This window comes from Scheffersomyces amazonensis (assembly GCF_036850825.1).
Source record: "Scheffersomyces amazonensis strain UFMG-HMD-26.3 chromosome Unknown RJT21scaffold_8, whole genome shotgun sequence".
NCBI lineage: Eukaryota > Fungi > Ascomycota > Pichiomycetes > Serinales > Debaryomycetaceae > Scheffersomyces > Scheffersomyces amazonensis.
The window spans coordinates 263,247-278,506 of record NW_027042748.1 but is presented as its reverse complement, the minus strand read 5'-3'; the positions used below and the strand labels follow the sequence as shown (position 1 = coordinate 278,506).

The 15,260-nt window shown below is 35.0% G+C and overlaps 4 protein-coding genes across 4 annotated transcripts; 3 read left to right on the top strand and 1 right to left on the bottom strand. All coding sequences in view use genetic code 12, as the record gives it.

Annotated features, from left to right (window-relative positions):
* Nucleotides 1-15: 15 nt before the first annotated feature.
* On the top strand, nt 16-2,682 carry RJT21DRAFT_116339 (uncharacterized protein; the record flags this gene model as incomplete). The annotated part of the gene is made up of 1 exon (XM_064880421.1): nt 16-2,682. One exon carries the CDS (start codon nt 16-18, stop codon nt 2,680-2,682), a length of 2,667 nt encoding a protein of 888 aa, XP_064735951.1.
* Nucleotides 2,683-5,483: 2,801 nt separating this feature from the next.
* ACH1 (acetyl-CoA hydrolase) lies at nt 5,484-7,393 on the top strand. Its single transcript, XM_064882643.1, has one exon. It carries the CDS (start codon nt 5,702-5,704, stop codon nt 7,274-7,276), a length of 1,575 nt encoding a protein of 524 aa, XP_064735950.1. The 5' UTR covers nt 5,484-5,701; the 3' UTR covers nt 7,277-7,393.
* Nucleotides 7,394-10,466: 3,073 nt separating this feature from the next.
* On the top strand, nt 10,467-11,177 carry PTH2 (Pth2p; the record flags this gene model as incomplete). Its single annotated transcript, XM_064885207.1, has 1 exon — nt 10,467-11,177. A coding segment is annotated over one exon (711 nt), but the record flags the coding sequence as incomplete, so codon positions are not given.
* A 2,303-nt stretch (nt 11,178-13,480) lies between these two features.
* PTH1 (putative phosphatidate cytidylyltransferase) lies at nt 13,481-15,235 on the bottom strand. The gene has a single exon (XM_064882642.1). It carries the CDS (start codon nt 14,955-14,957, stop codon nt 13,689-13,691), a length of 1,269 nt encoding a protein of 422 aa, XP_064735948.1. The 5' UTR covers nt 14,958-15,235; the 3' UTR covers nt 13,481-13,688.
* Between the last annotated feature and the right edge of the window lie 25 nt (nt 15,236-15,260).

The window sequence follows — 15,260 nt, the reverse complement described above, 5'->3', positions numbered from 1 at the left end:
GAACCATACGACACCATGTCGGAACAACTAGACATGTTAAGTAAGCCTGAGTATGCTGAGGCACTCACCCGGCGTCTAGAATCTACCATTACCAATTTAATCCTGAAACAGCAAGCGTTGGCGAAGCAAATGGAGACATATCAACAACTCCACAACCAAATCAAAACTAATGAAAGAATACGAACAATCGATCAGGGAAAGGTGATGGTGATGCTAGGCGACGGGTACTATGTAGAAAAAAGTGTCGAGGATGCTCATATCTTTTTGGATGGGCGTATAGACAGCTTGAATGATGCTGTGCTAGACTTGAATAACAAGATCAATGAGGCTAATGCTACGCGAGACAACCTTGAGCAGTTCAAGCAGATGACACTAGGTAAAGATGAACAAGAGGAAGTCGAACAGGAAGAAGAGAAGTTGAATGAAGAGGGATTACCATTTATGGACATTCAGGAAGGCTTGGATGACGATGATAATGTCATTGAGGTGAAGATCAATAACCGAAGTGTACAGATCCCCAAAGTAACGGAAGTCCTACCACTTAAAACAGAGTATCAGTACATCGAAGAAAGCCTTGATGATGTCATTCACAGCAGTAATGCTACAGACAATAAACAAAATGTATCAGAAGAAGTAGAAGAAGAACCAAAGTCCAAATTAGAATCAGAGTACAACTCCAACATCGATGACCAATTGACAGAGTTGTTTGAAGATATGGAAATAATAGACAAGCAGCATAAGACGGTGATAGACAACAACACGCCTATAGACCCTCATGATTTACTAGAGAAGATCGATAAACTAAGAATCAGTCCGGAAGATAAGTTCCGGTTGAAGCAAATTTGTTTAGAAGAGTATCGTAAGATATACGGAGATGATGCTACAAAGGGTATAAATTTAGAATCGGATTTAGCTGAGGAAGATGCCAATGTAACTCCTGATATAATGGAGAATTCACTTGATGAAGTCAAGGGTAAAGAAAGAGAAGAAGTATTGGCCTCCATCATTAGAGAGAACCATTTGGATACGTCTACCACCAGTACTCCGTTGGGCAAGTCTTATAATTCAATAGATAAGAATGATATATTGGAGCTTGAGATACTTGCGGATGAATTCGATGACACTGTAGAAGGAGACGATGAAGGAGATGATTCCGTGAACAACTTTGCCGATAATGAAGAGTGGGATTTTGACTTTTCTGAAGAAGAAGACGATGCCGTCGAGGATGAGGTCGAGGATGAGGACGACGATGAAGACGATGACGAGGACGATGGGTATGGAGATGATATACTATATGGTAACAGATCATTATCGTTGGGTCCATCACAGAATGAAACTGTCACTAACCGATTATGGGATGAAGTGATAAAATTAAGGCAGCTGAGAGGCGAGGAAGGTATACCTGTCAATTCCAAAAAGAAGAAGTCTGTCAGATTTGCCGACAATTTAGAAATTAACGAGATCGAGAACATAAGTGAAGAGTTAAAGAATATGAGCTTAGAGCCAAGCAAAAAGCTATCGCTATTCAGACAAGAACGTATTGTTCAAAAGCATGAGACAATATCAGATATCATGGAATCGAAGGATGAAGTGTATGAAAATGAAGATGCTATCCTGGATGTAGTAGAACGAGATATAGATGACTCAGAGTCAGATATTCCACCCCCTTTACCAGCTAGAAAAGTTTCTAGATTCAAACAAAGCATTAGTAATGACGGGTCCCAAAGGATTCAGTCTCAGCCTAAGATCATTAAGGATGCATCGTCGCCAATTGGAGAGCCTCTTGATAGACGTGTATTGATCAGTCAGTCTATTTCTGAAAATGAAGACGAACAGCTTGGTGATAAAGCCGTTGATACAGTGCTTAGCGAAGCCATTATTGAAAAAGATATTGTTGAAAATGAAGACAGTCAGATCTTGAGTGAGTCTATAATCGAGAGAGAAGTAAGTTCCATAGAAGCAATTGTGAGTGAACCTCAGGAAAAGCCCAAAAAGGTGTCACGCTTTAAAGCTAAGAAGCTCGAGGAGTTCCCTCCACCAGAAGAGGTTTCAACTGAAGCTTCAACACCAGCTGAAACTCCAGAGGAAGATGAACAGCAGATCAGAGAAACGACATTAGACTACCATTCTTTACAGAGTGATGTGGACTCCATGGCCAAAGCGTATGTCTTGGGATTGTACGATGATGATATTGAGACGCATGGGCCAGTTGTCAATAAGATGGAAGACTTTGAAATCTTGAACAGGATGATTGAATCAATGCCATCGAAGACCGATACGAGTAAACAACAGAAAAATATGGGGGACATATCGAATATGCGATTGCAGGATCTGCATGTATTTGATGCTGACTTGGATGAAATTGTAGGAGATGAATACGAATACGAAGAAGAAGGAGATGAAGTAGACGAACAACAACACGACGAAGACGAAGATGGGCCCATATTGCTTGAGCAAATTGTCGAGAATGACACGGCAATGGATATCAACGATGAGGCATTTGATGACTCCATACTACAACAAGAAATCATAACCAACTATCACAAGTTACGACAACGAATTATCTTTGAAAATAAAAGTAAAGGATACCTAAAAACGGAAGAGGAAATGGAGTTTGAACCTATTGACGAAAACGGCAATACTGTTAAAGTAAGTAGATTCAAAGCTGCCCGAATGGGATAACTGTACATACTAAATATTTACTACTAGTCACTAATTACATAATTACTTAACACATATTCCTTAACACCGTAAATACCTAATTGCATCACTAGTTGCTAATTATTGTTTAACTTATTGTTTATTACATAATCAGTTACTGCTTTCGAGATTCGACCAGGTCGGAGTTCACACACACACAAAGCACAGTATTTTGGCTTGTATAATCCTATTCTGCAGCTAGCCAATGAAAAAGGAATTAATCACCAAATTTGACTTTTGCATGAAATATCCGGGGATGAGTAAAATCGGGTTATGGGGTTTTGTGACACTACTCGGCATCGGAGTCGTAATTTTATAATGCGATTATATTTTCTAGAACGGCACCGGAATAAGGTTTGTTTAGGCTTGACTAGAGAGGGCTAACGGATGTCGATAGTAGTCGTAAGATTCTGTTTAGTATGGTGCAGTTCAGCATAGTATATAGTACAGTATACTAGTTGAGTACACGTAGGTATAGTAAGTGCAATAAATACAGTTAGTGAAACAAGGGAGAGCGGCGGAACATAGAAAATGAAAAGGAATAGTCGATGGAACAACTGGGCTAACAAGGCGCAAGCTCGGAGTTCTCAATGACCAATCAAGTTCCAGGAATATCACGGGCGGGCGAAAGGAAGAACTTGGCTTTCGAACCGAAACGAAACGTATCGAAAAGGGATATGACTTACTGTATACCCCAGAGCATAACAATGTTAAAAAATAATTAAAAAATAAATGAAATAAAATAATAAAATTGAAAACTCCGGTCGGCGTCAAAAGGTTATTTTTAATTAGCGCAACCAGTAAATAATCATTATATGAATAGTTCTACTAAATGGGCCGAGGAGATAGAGTTGAAATTTGGGGTGGTGGCCCCAGCAGGTGAAAGAAAACCGAATCTCATATAAGCTTCTTCGCAATAAAGCATAAATCTAAAGAATACTTTGGACCGAAAAATCTGATCGCCTGCCCCAGAAAAAAGTCTGGAAACGAACCACAATGATAACGTATGATACCAATAATATGAAATGATATGATGGAATAGGAAATAAAAAAAAAATAAAAATAGTGATTTAATTAAATAAATTAAATAAATTTATAGATCTACCGGTTCTCGAGAGCCGGTTTGCTGGACTATGCTTGGTTCACCTGAATTAGCGACAATGAAAGTTCTGATCCCCGGCCCATTCTGTTTTCTTTACTATTTTCTCTACCGTTTTCTATACTTAGTGACCTTTTATGTACTCACAGAATTTTATGGCTAGTAGTCATAAACTGGTTAAGTATACAAAAACATCAGACGACTTCATTAATGTGTCCAGCCAATCAACTTGTTCAATACTACTTCGGACTTGCTCACTACTGCACTCAGAGATCAATATGTCAAAGACAATACGTGAGTTGGTGCTTAATTGACAGCGAAGGATGAGAGTGCCCCACTATTTTACCCCGAGTCACGGATTAACTATTTTTCGCTGAACAACTTCGTCTCTACTGGCTCAAAAAGTTTTGTTTATTTTGTCTGCCTTTAGAGCCATTTCAAATGTAGCGTGAGCTATTTTCTTAGTATATGTAGCTAATTGGTTACATCATGGATAAAAGGGTATATCTAATTAGATAATATTGGTGAGTGAATATCTGAAACCATGACGAAAGCTCGGATGCCTCGCAATTTCTTGTCGTGGTCGTTCTTTTTTTTTGACCCAAACTTAAATTACCAACATTTTTTTTTTATTTTTTTCATTTGCCTTTTTTTCGTTTTCATTCCCGGTAAACCTTCTCAATAATTGTTCCTGTGTATAGACTTACCAAACCGGAAATACATTTACCGAGGGAACACTACTGAATTAGGTGGACTCTAAGAATTTTGGGTAGGGAAATGCTAAAATACCTACAGGGTAGAAAGATAAGCTAGAGAGGAGATTTAGGGGAGAATAAGAGAGAGGAGATAGCGGAGAATGAATGAAGGGAAACCAGATGGTGGCAACAGGTGGAGAATTGCGTAGAGCAACAACTGTAGCCATCAGTAGGTACTTGTAAAACACTCAACAATGACAACCATGTGAATAAACGAGAGTTGACTAGTAATATATATATATATTAAGGCTATACGACAACGTGAGGCTGTAACATCTCATCAGTGTATCATCTCATCATGAAAGGAGGGGAGAAGAACAACACTTTAAATAGACCCAGTAATTTTTGTAAACAAATATTCCCCTCCTTTTCTAGAGATGAATCCCCTCCTTTAGCTTGCCCGCTGATGAGGTTGTATGGAAAAAGAAACGAGTAAACAAATTAGTCATAAGGCAGAGGTGATATATACCATGATAAGACACTAGTTAGGCCCAAGTAGAACATGTAGGCAATATAATGTCCAAAAGTCCCTATTCTGAAGTTAGTTTAGATTCAGCTTGGGGATAGCCAGGCGCCGACTTAGGGAGCCTAAGTAGGTGCAGACAGATAGAAATTTCCGACTCAGAAAGTAAGGGGAGAGAACCGGAAAAGCAAAGTGCGAAGGTTGAGTTTCGACTTTCGACCTAGCAAGTAAAAGAAATTCCAACAAATCGAACAAAAATAAACACGTAAAAATAAAAAAAAAGAAAAAAAAAATAAAAAAGAAACCACCGTTGCCCATTATTCCTTTTGTGTGCAGGCCATGACCGGATGTCAACCTTCTTCTATAAGTGATCGGTTTTTCAGTAATAATATGTACAAACTAATGGGTATAAAAGGGGACAGGGTTGCTCCTAAGTAAATTAAACTAATTGTGAATTAACTCTTTCCCTCTATTTCGAGAAATTTCTACTTTCCCGCAAACTTTCTTTATCATAACCAGTAGATTCAATCAACTGAAATACTTCGATCGCGTCAACCATCCCTCTCATTACATAGAACCTATTTATTCAATTTATTTCATTACAATTTATAGTCATAGAGTACTGAACTGATCTTCCCCACAATTTTTCAGTCATAATCATATATATAGAATCATATCAACATTATGTCAGCAATCCTTAAACAAAGAGTTAGATATGCTCCTTACTTGCAGAAGTTGAGAACTGCAGAACAATGTATTCCACTTTTCAAACATGGCCAATATTTAGGATGGTCTGGTTTTACCGGGGTAGGTGCACCAAAGGCTATTCCAGCAGCATTAGTTGATCATGTAGAAAAGAATAACTTACAAGGTAAATTACAATTTAACTTGTTTGTTGGAGCCTCAGCTGGTCCTGAAGAAAGTAGATGGGCACAAAATTCCATGCTTTTAAGAAGATCTCCTCATCAAGTTGGTAAACCAATTGCTGCTGCTATTAATGATGGTAGAACTCAATTCTTTGATAAACATTTATCTATGTTTCCTCAAGATTTAACTTATGGATACTATACTATGAATAAGCCAGATAATGCTAATTTAGACTATACTATTATTGAAGCCACTGCTATAACTGAAGATGGTTCAATTATCCCTGGTCCAGCTGTTGGTGCATCTCCAGAAATGTTATCTGTATCTGATAATATCATTATTGAAGTTAATACTAAGACTCCATCTTTTGAAGGTATTCATGACATTGATTTACCAATTAATCCACCATTTAGACAACCTTATCCTCACACATCTGCTGATTTCAGAGTTGGTAGAACATCTATTCCAGTTGATCCTTCTAAAGTTATTGCTATTGTTGAATCAACTACTGGAGATGTTGTTCCACCAAACACTCCATCTGATGCTCAATCACAATCTATTGCTCACCATTTAATTGAATTCTTGGAACATGAAGTTCAACAAGGTAGATTACCAGCAAACTTACATCCTTTACAATCAGGTATTGGTAATATTGCTAATGCTGTCGTTGAAGGTTTAGCATCTTCTAACTTCAAGAACTTGACTGTATGGACTGAAGTCTTGCAAGATTCCTTCCTTGATTTCTTTGAAAGTGGATCATTAGATTTCGCTACTGCTACCTCTATTAGATTAACTGAATCTGGATTTGAAAGATTTTACGAAAATTGGGATGCATACTCTAAGAAGTTATGTTTAAGATCTCAAGTTGTTTCTAATTCACCAGAAATCATTAGAAGATTAGGTGTTATTGCTATGAATACTCCTGTTGAAGTTGATATTTATGGTCATGCCAATTCCACCAATGTTATGGGATCAAGAATGTTGAACGGTTTAGGTGGTTCAGCTGATTTCCTTCGTAATGCCAAATTATCTATCATGCACACTCCATCAGCCAGACCATCTAAGATTGATCCAACTGGTGTTTCATGTATTGTTCCAATGGCTTCCCATGTCGATCAAACTGAACATGATTTAGATGTCATTGTTACTGAACAAGGTTTAGCTGATTTAAGAGGTTTGTCACCAAAAGAAAGAGCTCTCAAGATCATTAACAAATGTTCTCACCCAGATTACCGTGATCAATTGAGAGAATACTATGACAGATCCCTCTTCTATGCTACCAAGAAGAAGTCCTTACATGAACCACACATTTTAAGAGATGTGTTCAAGATGCATTTGAATTTCGAAGAAAACGGTACTATGAAGTTAGACTCATGGGATAAGAAGTTCTAATTGTTGCTTAGTTAATTGATTACTATTACTATTAGTATTAGTGCTACGTCCAGCTTATGTAAATATATATCTATAACGCAAACTTAATAAATATATGCTGAAAAATTTCAACTCGTATATTTGTGACTCTGAGTCATGAGCCTCTTCAACCCTTTTATATATTTAAGTAAAAGTCACAGTCAGTTGCCTCAGAGTGATTTTTTTTTGGGTCCAAAGGAGGGGAACGGGATTGCTCAAATTGGACTTTAACATTGCATATTTCATAGGATAAATTTATTACCGTAAACCTTTTCTCCCCTCACTATTGTACCCAGACCACAACCACTTCCATTGTCTTAAATACTGTAGGGTCTAAGTTTGGAATTATATGACAATCGACAGTTGATTCCTTTTGCCCATTTACAAAAATCTTATTCTATTCCCGATAATTAGTAATATACCCAACAGCAATATTAAGCGAGTTCATATTATACAAGATCTACAATTATGCATAATAAACTACAGAACAGGAAAATATAGGAAGAAGAGAGAAGGACCCGTGCCAAATATCAGTGTGTGGGCGTACTTACTATGTGGTCGCTTACAATATACGCTTTACTGAATTGAGCAAATATAATTCCCAAATATAGCTTATCCCGTTGTAGGAAATAATTGATTGCACATAATAATTACGATGGGAAATATCGATCGAATCCATTAATTTTGAATTATTTGCCGTCTTTGCTTATCCTGGCTGTGCCTCTCCACCGCCTCCTCCTTTAGCATTGCCCCTCTCATTTAACTCATAATTTTCTCAATTAAGATGTGGTAATAGTGATAGGGGAACATATTATCACATCGTAATGGCTTACATTAACTTTACCAAGATATTAATAAAATGTGTGAATTCGGTATAATACGGATAGCAACATAGAAAACCCTTAACCGTCAACATCCTGTATGAAGGTCGAGATCGATTTAAATTTTAAAATATCCGAAAAATGCTTCTTTAGGTAAACTGCGAAAAAGCGAAAAAGCAAATTAAAGAATTAACGTTATATTTCATTTTTATTTTTTATTTACATTCTAGTTATTTTTTTTATGTCCATTTCCATTCTTTGCGGTACTTGTTGCCCTGATATTTAAGGTGTAATTTCCTAATTTAACCATAAGAATGTCTGCTGTGTATCTGTTATTGTTTACATAATCACCCGAGCCGATCTTAGAGTATACGGATCGCTCCTGTAAAATGTACCCCTACTGCAACAAATGGAAGACTACCAGCATCGTTGCTAATGTGTAATTCAGTCCTCTAGTTACGATACTTAAAAATAAGCCTAAATAATATTGTCTAGTGAATTACAAATCTGAAACAAAGTCGAGACCATTCATTTCAAATATATGATTATCCAAACTGATTATGTTTCAGTTGGATTATCTATATCAAATAGAGATAACAACTTAACCCCAGAGGGAACACAATAGGATGATTTGACTTGATAAATATTGTAAGTACTGTGTAATGGTTTGTAGAACTATGGAAATAAGGTGAAACTTGCTTTCAAATGGAAATGTCATATTTCCATTGCTGATGGGCTTATAATTGATAAGATGAAATGAATGAGACGAAGATATTGCATGGAATAACCAGAGTAATATGCACTGTTAAAGTAAGGTCAAGTAAAGATGGAATAAAAACAAATGTAACTCCACTCCGATCGTCTCATCTAAAAGATTTATTTTGTACTAACATAAGGGGGCTTTGTTTCTCACTTTACTCATAATATAATAAATGTCATATCGTCGTTTGGAGGTTATCCCCCAATGGCATTTACCTTTTTGACAATTATTCTTAAATATTTCTTAGACAATACAGTAGTTAACAGTACATCTACGTCAAGATGAAACGACAAAAGATTTTAATTATATAATTAAAATACATAACTTTTATTTATTTCTTTTGTTTATTATCTTTTGTTGTTTTAGAAGGGGTTAAGGTGTACATTAGGCATAATCATAATCAAAATGTGATAATCCATCTCTAAAAGTGATGAGTGGTGGTTCAACACTATTATGGTATCAAGGGATGTAAAACTAAGCAAATTTTTTGAGGTGATGAATTACTTCTCACGCCCCGGAATAAATACGTACAATTCCATAATGAAAAAAGTAAATATCGATCCGATTGGAGATGGGATACATGAACTGCATATTAAAAATGGAACTATATACACACATCTTGCACATTTATTTCATGCTATGCTTTTTGTATCGATTGACTCCAGGGGTTAAATCGCCAAAGAGGGCCTATTGCTCGAGACGAAGAAGAATGTTACAACCTTAAAATGATAGATAAATAAGACAGTAATTAAAACTTGTCTAAAGCTGGACAATGACAAAAATAAAAAGTAGACAAAGAAATGGACAGGAAAAAATTCTAGTTAACCGGGAATTGAATTTGTACCATTGTCCTTTATTTGTTGTTTTTGTACAATCCTCCTACAAATTCAAACAGTCTATTACTAAATTAAGATTTAAAAATTGATTTCTAATATTCTACAAATTCTAGAAAGACCTTTTTTTAAGCACCAAATCCACGCATTTTTTAAAGTAGGGCCATCTTATTTTTGCTCTCATTTAGTGATACTTTTTTTTTTGTCTTGCAATAGTTAAGAAATTAATATTTATTCCGCGCTAATTTATCTGGGAATAAAAAAACTTAAAAAAAAAAAAAGAATTAAAAAAAATTAAAAAAAAAATGTTGCAGATATACAGAAAAAAAGACAAAAGTTAAAAATAAGTTAAAAAAGCATATACGTAATTAAGAATATATACGTCAGTCAATCCAGTGCAATGCAGCTCACTAAATACAGCTCAAAAAAAAAGAAAGCATAGTGAAGCTCAATGTAGGTACTAATTAATTCTTCAACTAAAGTTAATCGTCCCGTATATCTGCCCGATTGTCTATTCTCTTCTCTCTAAAACTTTCATTTAAATTCTTATTTCTATTATTATTATTAATTCTATTATTATTATTTTTATATGGGATCATAACCTTGCAAATCTTTTATATATACTTTAACGTATCCTCCACGATATCTTTACTACAAATAAATTGGTAGTTAATTTAGAATTGACTTTATCCTTAACATATTCCTTGACTTTTATTCTGTACATACCCATTTATTCTAATTAGCGATTACCTTTGATAATGTTCATCATATCTGAGTTCAATCCGCAACTATTATCGGAGTCTGACTCAGAAGATTCAAACTCCGCATCTACATTTTCTACCCCCAATGTGTCTGAAATGACAAATAATGTAAGTAGCAATAATAGCAATATGAACAATAATAATATAGTCACATACAAAGGACAGATCAAGTCACTTCATGATGCTCTACTTGTTCTAGAAGCGACAAGAATTGGTAAATTGCCTACTATAAACCGTCGTTTATCAACATTCGAACGCAAGAAATTTATAAAGCCAAATTCTATTTTTGTTTGGAATGAAACAAGTTGTGGGATGAAAAGATGGACCGATGGGAAGATGTGGTCAGCTTCTAAAGTATTTAACAATCACTTCTTAATTTACTATGAAAAATCCACGAAAGACGATACTAGTAACGATTCCGATGATGGTGACGGTCTTATAAAGCAAAGCTTTTCATTAATAACGAAAGATTACCAACGCTTACATTTAATCTACTACTTCAAGAAATCTCAATTGGAGGAAATGAAAGCTTCTGCTATACATATAAGGAAAAGGAAATTGGATTCTCCCACAGCTTCTGATGACGAAGATGCTGGAATCAAGAAAGAGGGAGAGCAAACGACTATACAGCAAGCTAAGTTACCAAGTCAAGATCCCTACTTAAAGGATCTTGCTTTAAGTAATGATATCTATCCACAGAATCTTTTAATTGAAATTCCAATCAATACTTCAAACAAAGAAATCCTTGCATCATCAAACTCCTCAAAGTCAACTACATTATCACCAACTAATAAGAGAAGAAAAGTTGGATCGACATCTACATCCACAACTACTTCTATAACTAATCCAGCTATGGGTACTACAAATAAAATTATAAACAATAGCTCAACAGTAATAACCACATCTCCAAATGCACAACAACTGTTCCAACAACATACTCCTCCTACATCTACTATACCCACCCCATCATTCTCATCCCAAAAGCTTTCTTCGGGTTATATAATAACCCCATCAGCCTCAAACATGTTAATACAACAATCACAGCAAGCTCGTATCCCTGCCTTGCCTCCTATTGGCCAAGTTCCAGTTATTAGATCTCGTTATAACGGAGGCTATGATGCATATACTTTGAATGTGTTAGACAAATGCTTTGCATAGATTTGTATTAATCTCTAGGTTGGTCGTCTCATTCATTTGATTTCTCTTGTGTTTATTCCTATTGCATATAAAATAAATAAATGATAATTAGATAATATTGCGGTTATTCGGCGTAGAAGAGACGGCTATTGAATATGAACGGGTTTAAAAATATACTTTCAGGGTGCCTACGCCTTAAGCATGAGATTTAAGGTTATATGATAGTCCATATTTTTTACGAATTTCTCGAAAGAAAAACATTAACAGTTCGTACTATATAATCAGGTCATAATATCATGATGCTGTTCTTTACCCATATGGGCACATCATAGGCATGCTTAAGAATCATATGTATCTAAGCCAAGTTAAGTTAGATTAGTTTAATTTAAGTTAAGTTAAGTTCTGTTACGCTTTTGTGCTTAGTTATAGTTTAGCATATATTCGCTTAATCCTTCTAAGGAGAGCCAAGTCTTTCCTATGTCAATCTAAAAAGTCAAGGTAATTCGAGATTCAGTCGTCATTCATCTCCAACCCTGCTAGTCTCTTACAATTTAAGGAGCAATAAAGATACCTGGAGAATACACTACTGTTGCTACAATTATGTTAGTAGACTGCGACCGATAAATCCATTTTCTTTTTTTTGCAGTTAGTAAGCAGCTTTCTTTTTTTTTTTTTCTTGAACCTTAAATTTATTTAAAAAAAATCATGCGACCAAATTTCCCGAAAGAGAATAGGATAGTTCCCGACTAGCTACAAAAACTTCGATCCGAGATTGAACACAGTTTTTTTTTTCAATGTTCTAAACTATTGGAATAACAATAGCTCGCTTTATATCGGGATGAGATTAAAACATCTTTAATCTAACAAGGTAAAAAAGGTTGGAATCGTGCAACGGTTTAATGATAGCATCTTTTAAGTTTATTAGCAGATTTTTTTAATAAATGCTACGTATTGATCTACTACGTCGAATTACTAGCTGGTTATTATCTCTCTTAATTCTGATCAGGCTATGGTAAGCATATAAAGTCGTAATCATTCACGAACATTGTTAGACAGCACATTCTTCACAAGCTTGAATTATGATCGGATCGATTGTTCATCCCGTAACCTACTAAAGTAGAGTAACAATTGTATCGAGCTACGTTCGTCGTTCCACTATGATTAGAATATTATTAAGTATTTTAACTGTACAAGTGCAAGCCACTAAAAAGCTTAGTTTCTGGTTGCGTATATGTGAGGTTGTTACTTTTGTACGGTTTTTAAGAAATTAAGAACAAAATCTAATCTATTGTGTTTGTGAAAAGGCTATGTGTTTTTTTTTTCTCACAATATGATTGACGGCGAGCAAGTCACTTGTCATAAATTACAGTTTGAATTGTCAACCGTTTTTTGCTGAACTCTAAGTTTTACTTCGGTGAATATCTCCCCCCTTTCGAAGGCTTGTATATATTTCATTCTTATTCTTACCATGTCTTTTCACTTCTTGTCCCGTATTTAGCGGAGCCACTTGGCTTTACAAACACATTTAAACAATCGAGTAAGTGCCCCCACATATTTAAGCCTATATAAAACTAATCAAAGTTAGTACGCAAGTGAACACATGGGGGATAACCAACTTTATTTTCACAGCCTGGCCCGACCCATTCCTCGTAGACCCACTAATCCGCTCGACCTCGGCCAGAATGACTAGACTCATTCACACTCTCCTTTGTTATTATTGATCCACTTCTTGTTGCCAAGGCAGAAAGAAGAATTTGCTTAACTTCCCGAATGAACCCAATTAACCTCAGCTCATTAAACGCCCAAAGTCTAAAAATCTTAATTTTGCACCTAAGAACTTTTTGATTTGATTTATACGATTATTATTAGATTTAATTTATACGATTATTATTAAATTTTTATTATTAGATATTTATTATTATGCTACTAATTTTACAAATGTCTGTCTGTTTGATTTTCTGTCTGTCTGTCCAACTTTCAATATTAGAAGACATACGCAATCTATTTATGTAATGATATGATATGATATGATATGCTAATGGTCAAGGTTGGTAAAGTCAGATAGTTTTGTACTACGACTATCTAACGAGCTCGCCAGTATTTAACTTGCTTGGCAAATGCATATTTTATAGATTTAATAATTCCTGAACTGAATATCCCCATTATAGCTTGCTTAATAGAACTGTTTCTAACTACCCTTTGAATTAACTTTATAATTTTCAATGGTAAATCCTTATCTTTAGCAATTTCTTTAAGTGATTTGTCTTGATACATTTGATATAATTGAATTCGGAAATTTAATGGTAAAGTTGATATAAGATTAATTTTGTTGTTGATATTGAGGTTCTTTTTAAATACTTTTTGTTCTTCATTATTATCGACAATAATTAAATAATTCTTATGAATGAAATACTGTAAGATTGGTTCATATAACAGTTTAAAATATTTCAATTGCTTTTCAACTATATTTTTTACTTTATTCGGATTCTCTCCACCAACATAAGTTCGAAAATCTCCCATATAACTTATGCGAGTTATTTGTTCATACAACTCTTGCTCATTAAATTGCTGTTCTTGTAATAAGATTATCCCGACAGTCATTGCATTCTTTAAGTTGTATTGATTAAGAAACTTAATCATCTGACCTTCATCTTCATCCAATCGTATATAGTTCACTGGCTTCTGCAAGCGTCCTGCAAAATATAATGAGGACCATTCCATAAGGTCCATTTGCGCTGCCCCTGATGATATAATGCCGTACTTTATAAGATGACCTTTTAATTTCACAAATGGATTAAAATAAATACCATCTCGGCCCTGAATAAATTTGATAATGGGAAGACTCTTTATTGAATAATGATCTCGATGACGTTGTAAATTATACCGATGAAAAGTTTGATTATCCTTTACAACATTGATTAAATCGATTTGCGTTTCTTCTTCTTCAGTTTTAACCGACAATTTATCTCCTTCTTCAGGAGTATTATTATATCCATTCTGGGGAAATACACCAGATCCATATCCAATGGATACCTTTATAGGACTCTGTTCAAAATTAAAACTTTCAGCAATTTCTCTTAATTCCTGCTGCTGCACTAAGCCATCAAACTCGATCTCTTGGTTCTTGGCTTGAAAATCCTTCGGAATAATCAATTTATCAAATCCTCGATAACCTTCAGAAATTATTGGTTGATAGAATTTATCATTATATGGAGTTGTGTAGGATGTGAATGTGTATCCACTGGAATTTGCACTATTACTATTAGTTCCACTCGGTCTTACGGTTGAATTACTATTAAACCTGTATATTTGTTTAAATATCCATCTTCCTCGTCTGATAACTGTTATCATACCACCAGTATATTCTCAAAAGTACTGATGTTAGTTTTATTATCCTTTTGCAATTATATAAGATATTCTTCGAGGCTCTGCACAGTCAATTAAGACGACAAATATTTTTTTGATGCAATTGAATATATATGTATGTATCTCTGTATTAGAACGAGTCTCACCTATACAAGTTATGAGTAACCCCCATCGAATAGAGACGGGATTATTTTAGTGTCAACAGGACCAATGTTTCAGAGATTTTTGAAAAAACTCAAAAATAAAAACAATCACGTGTAAAATCACATGTTAATAGTCACGATTCTC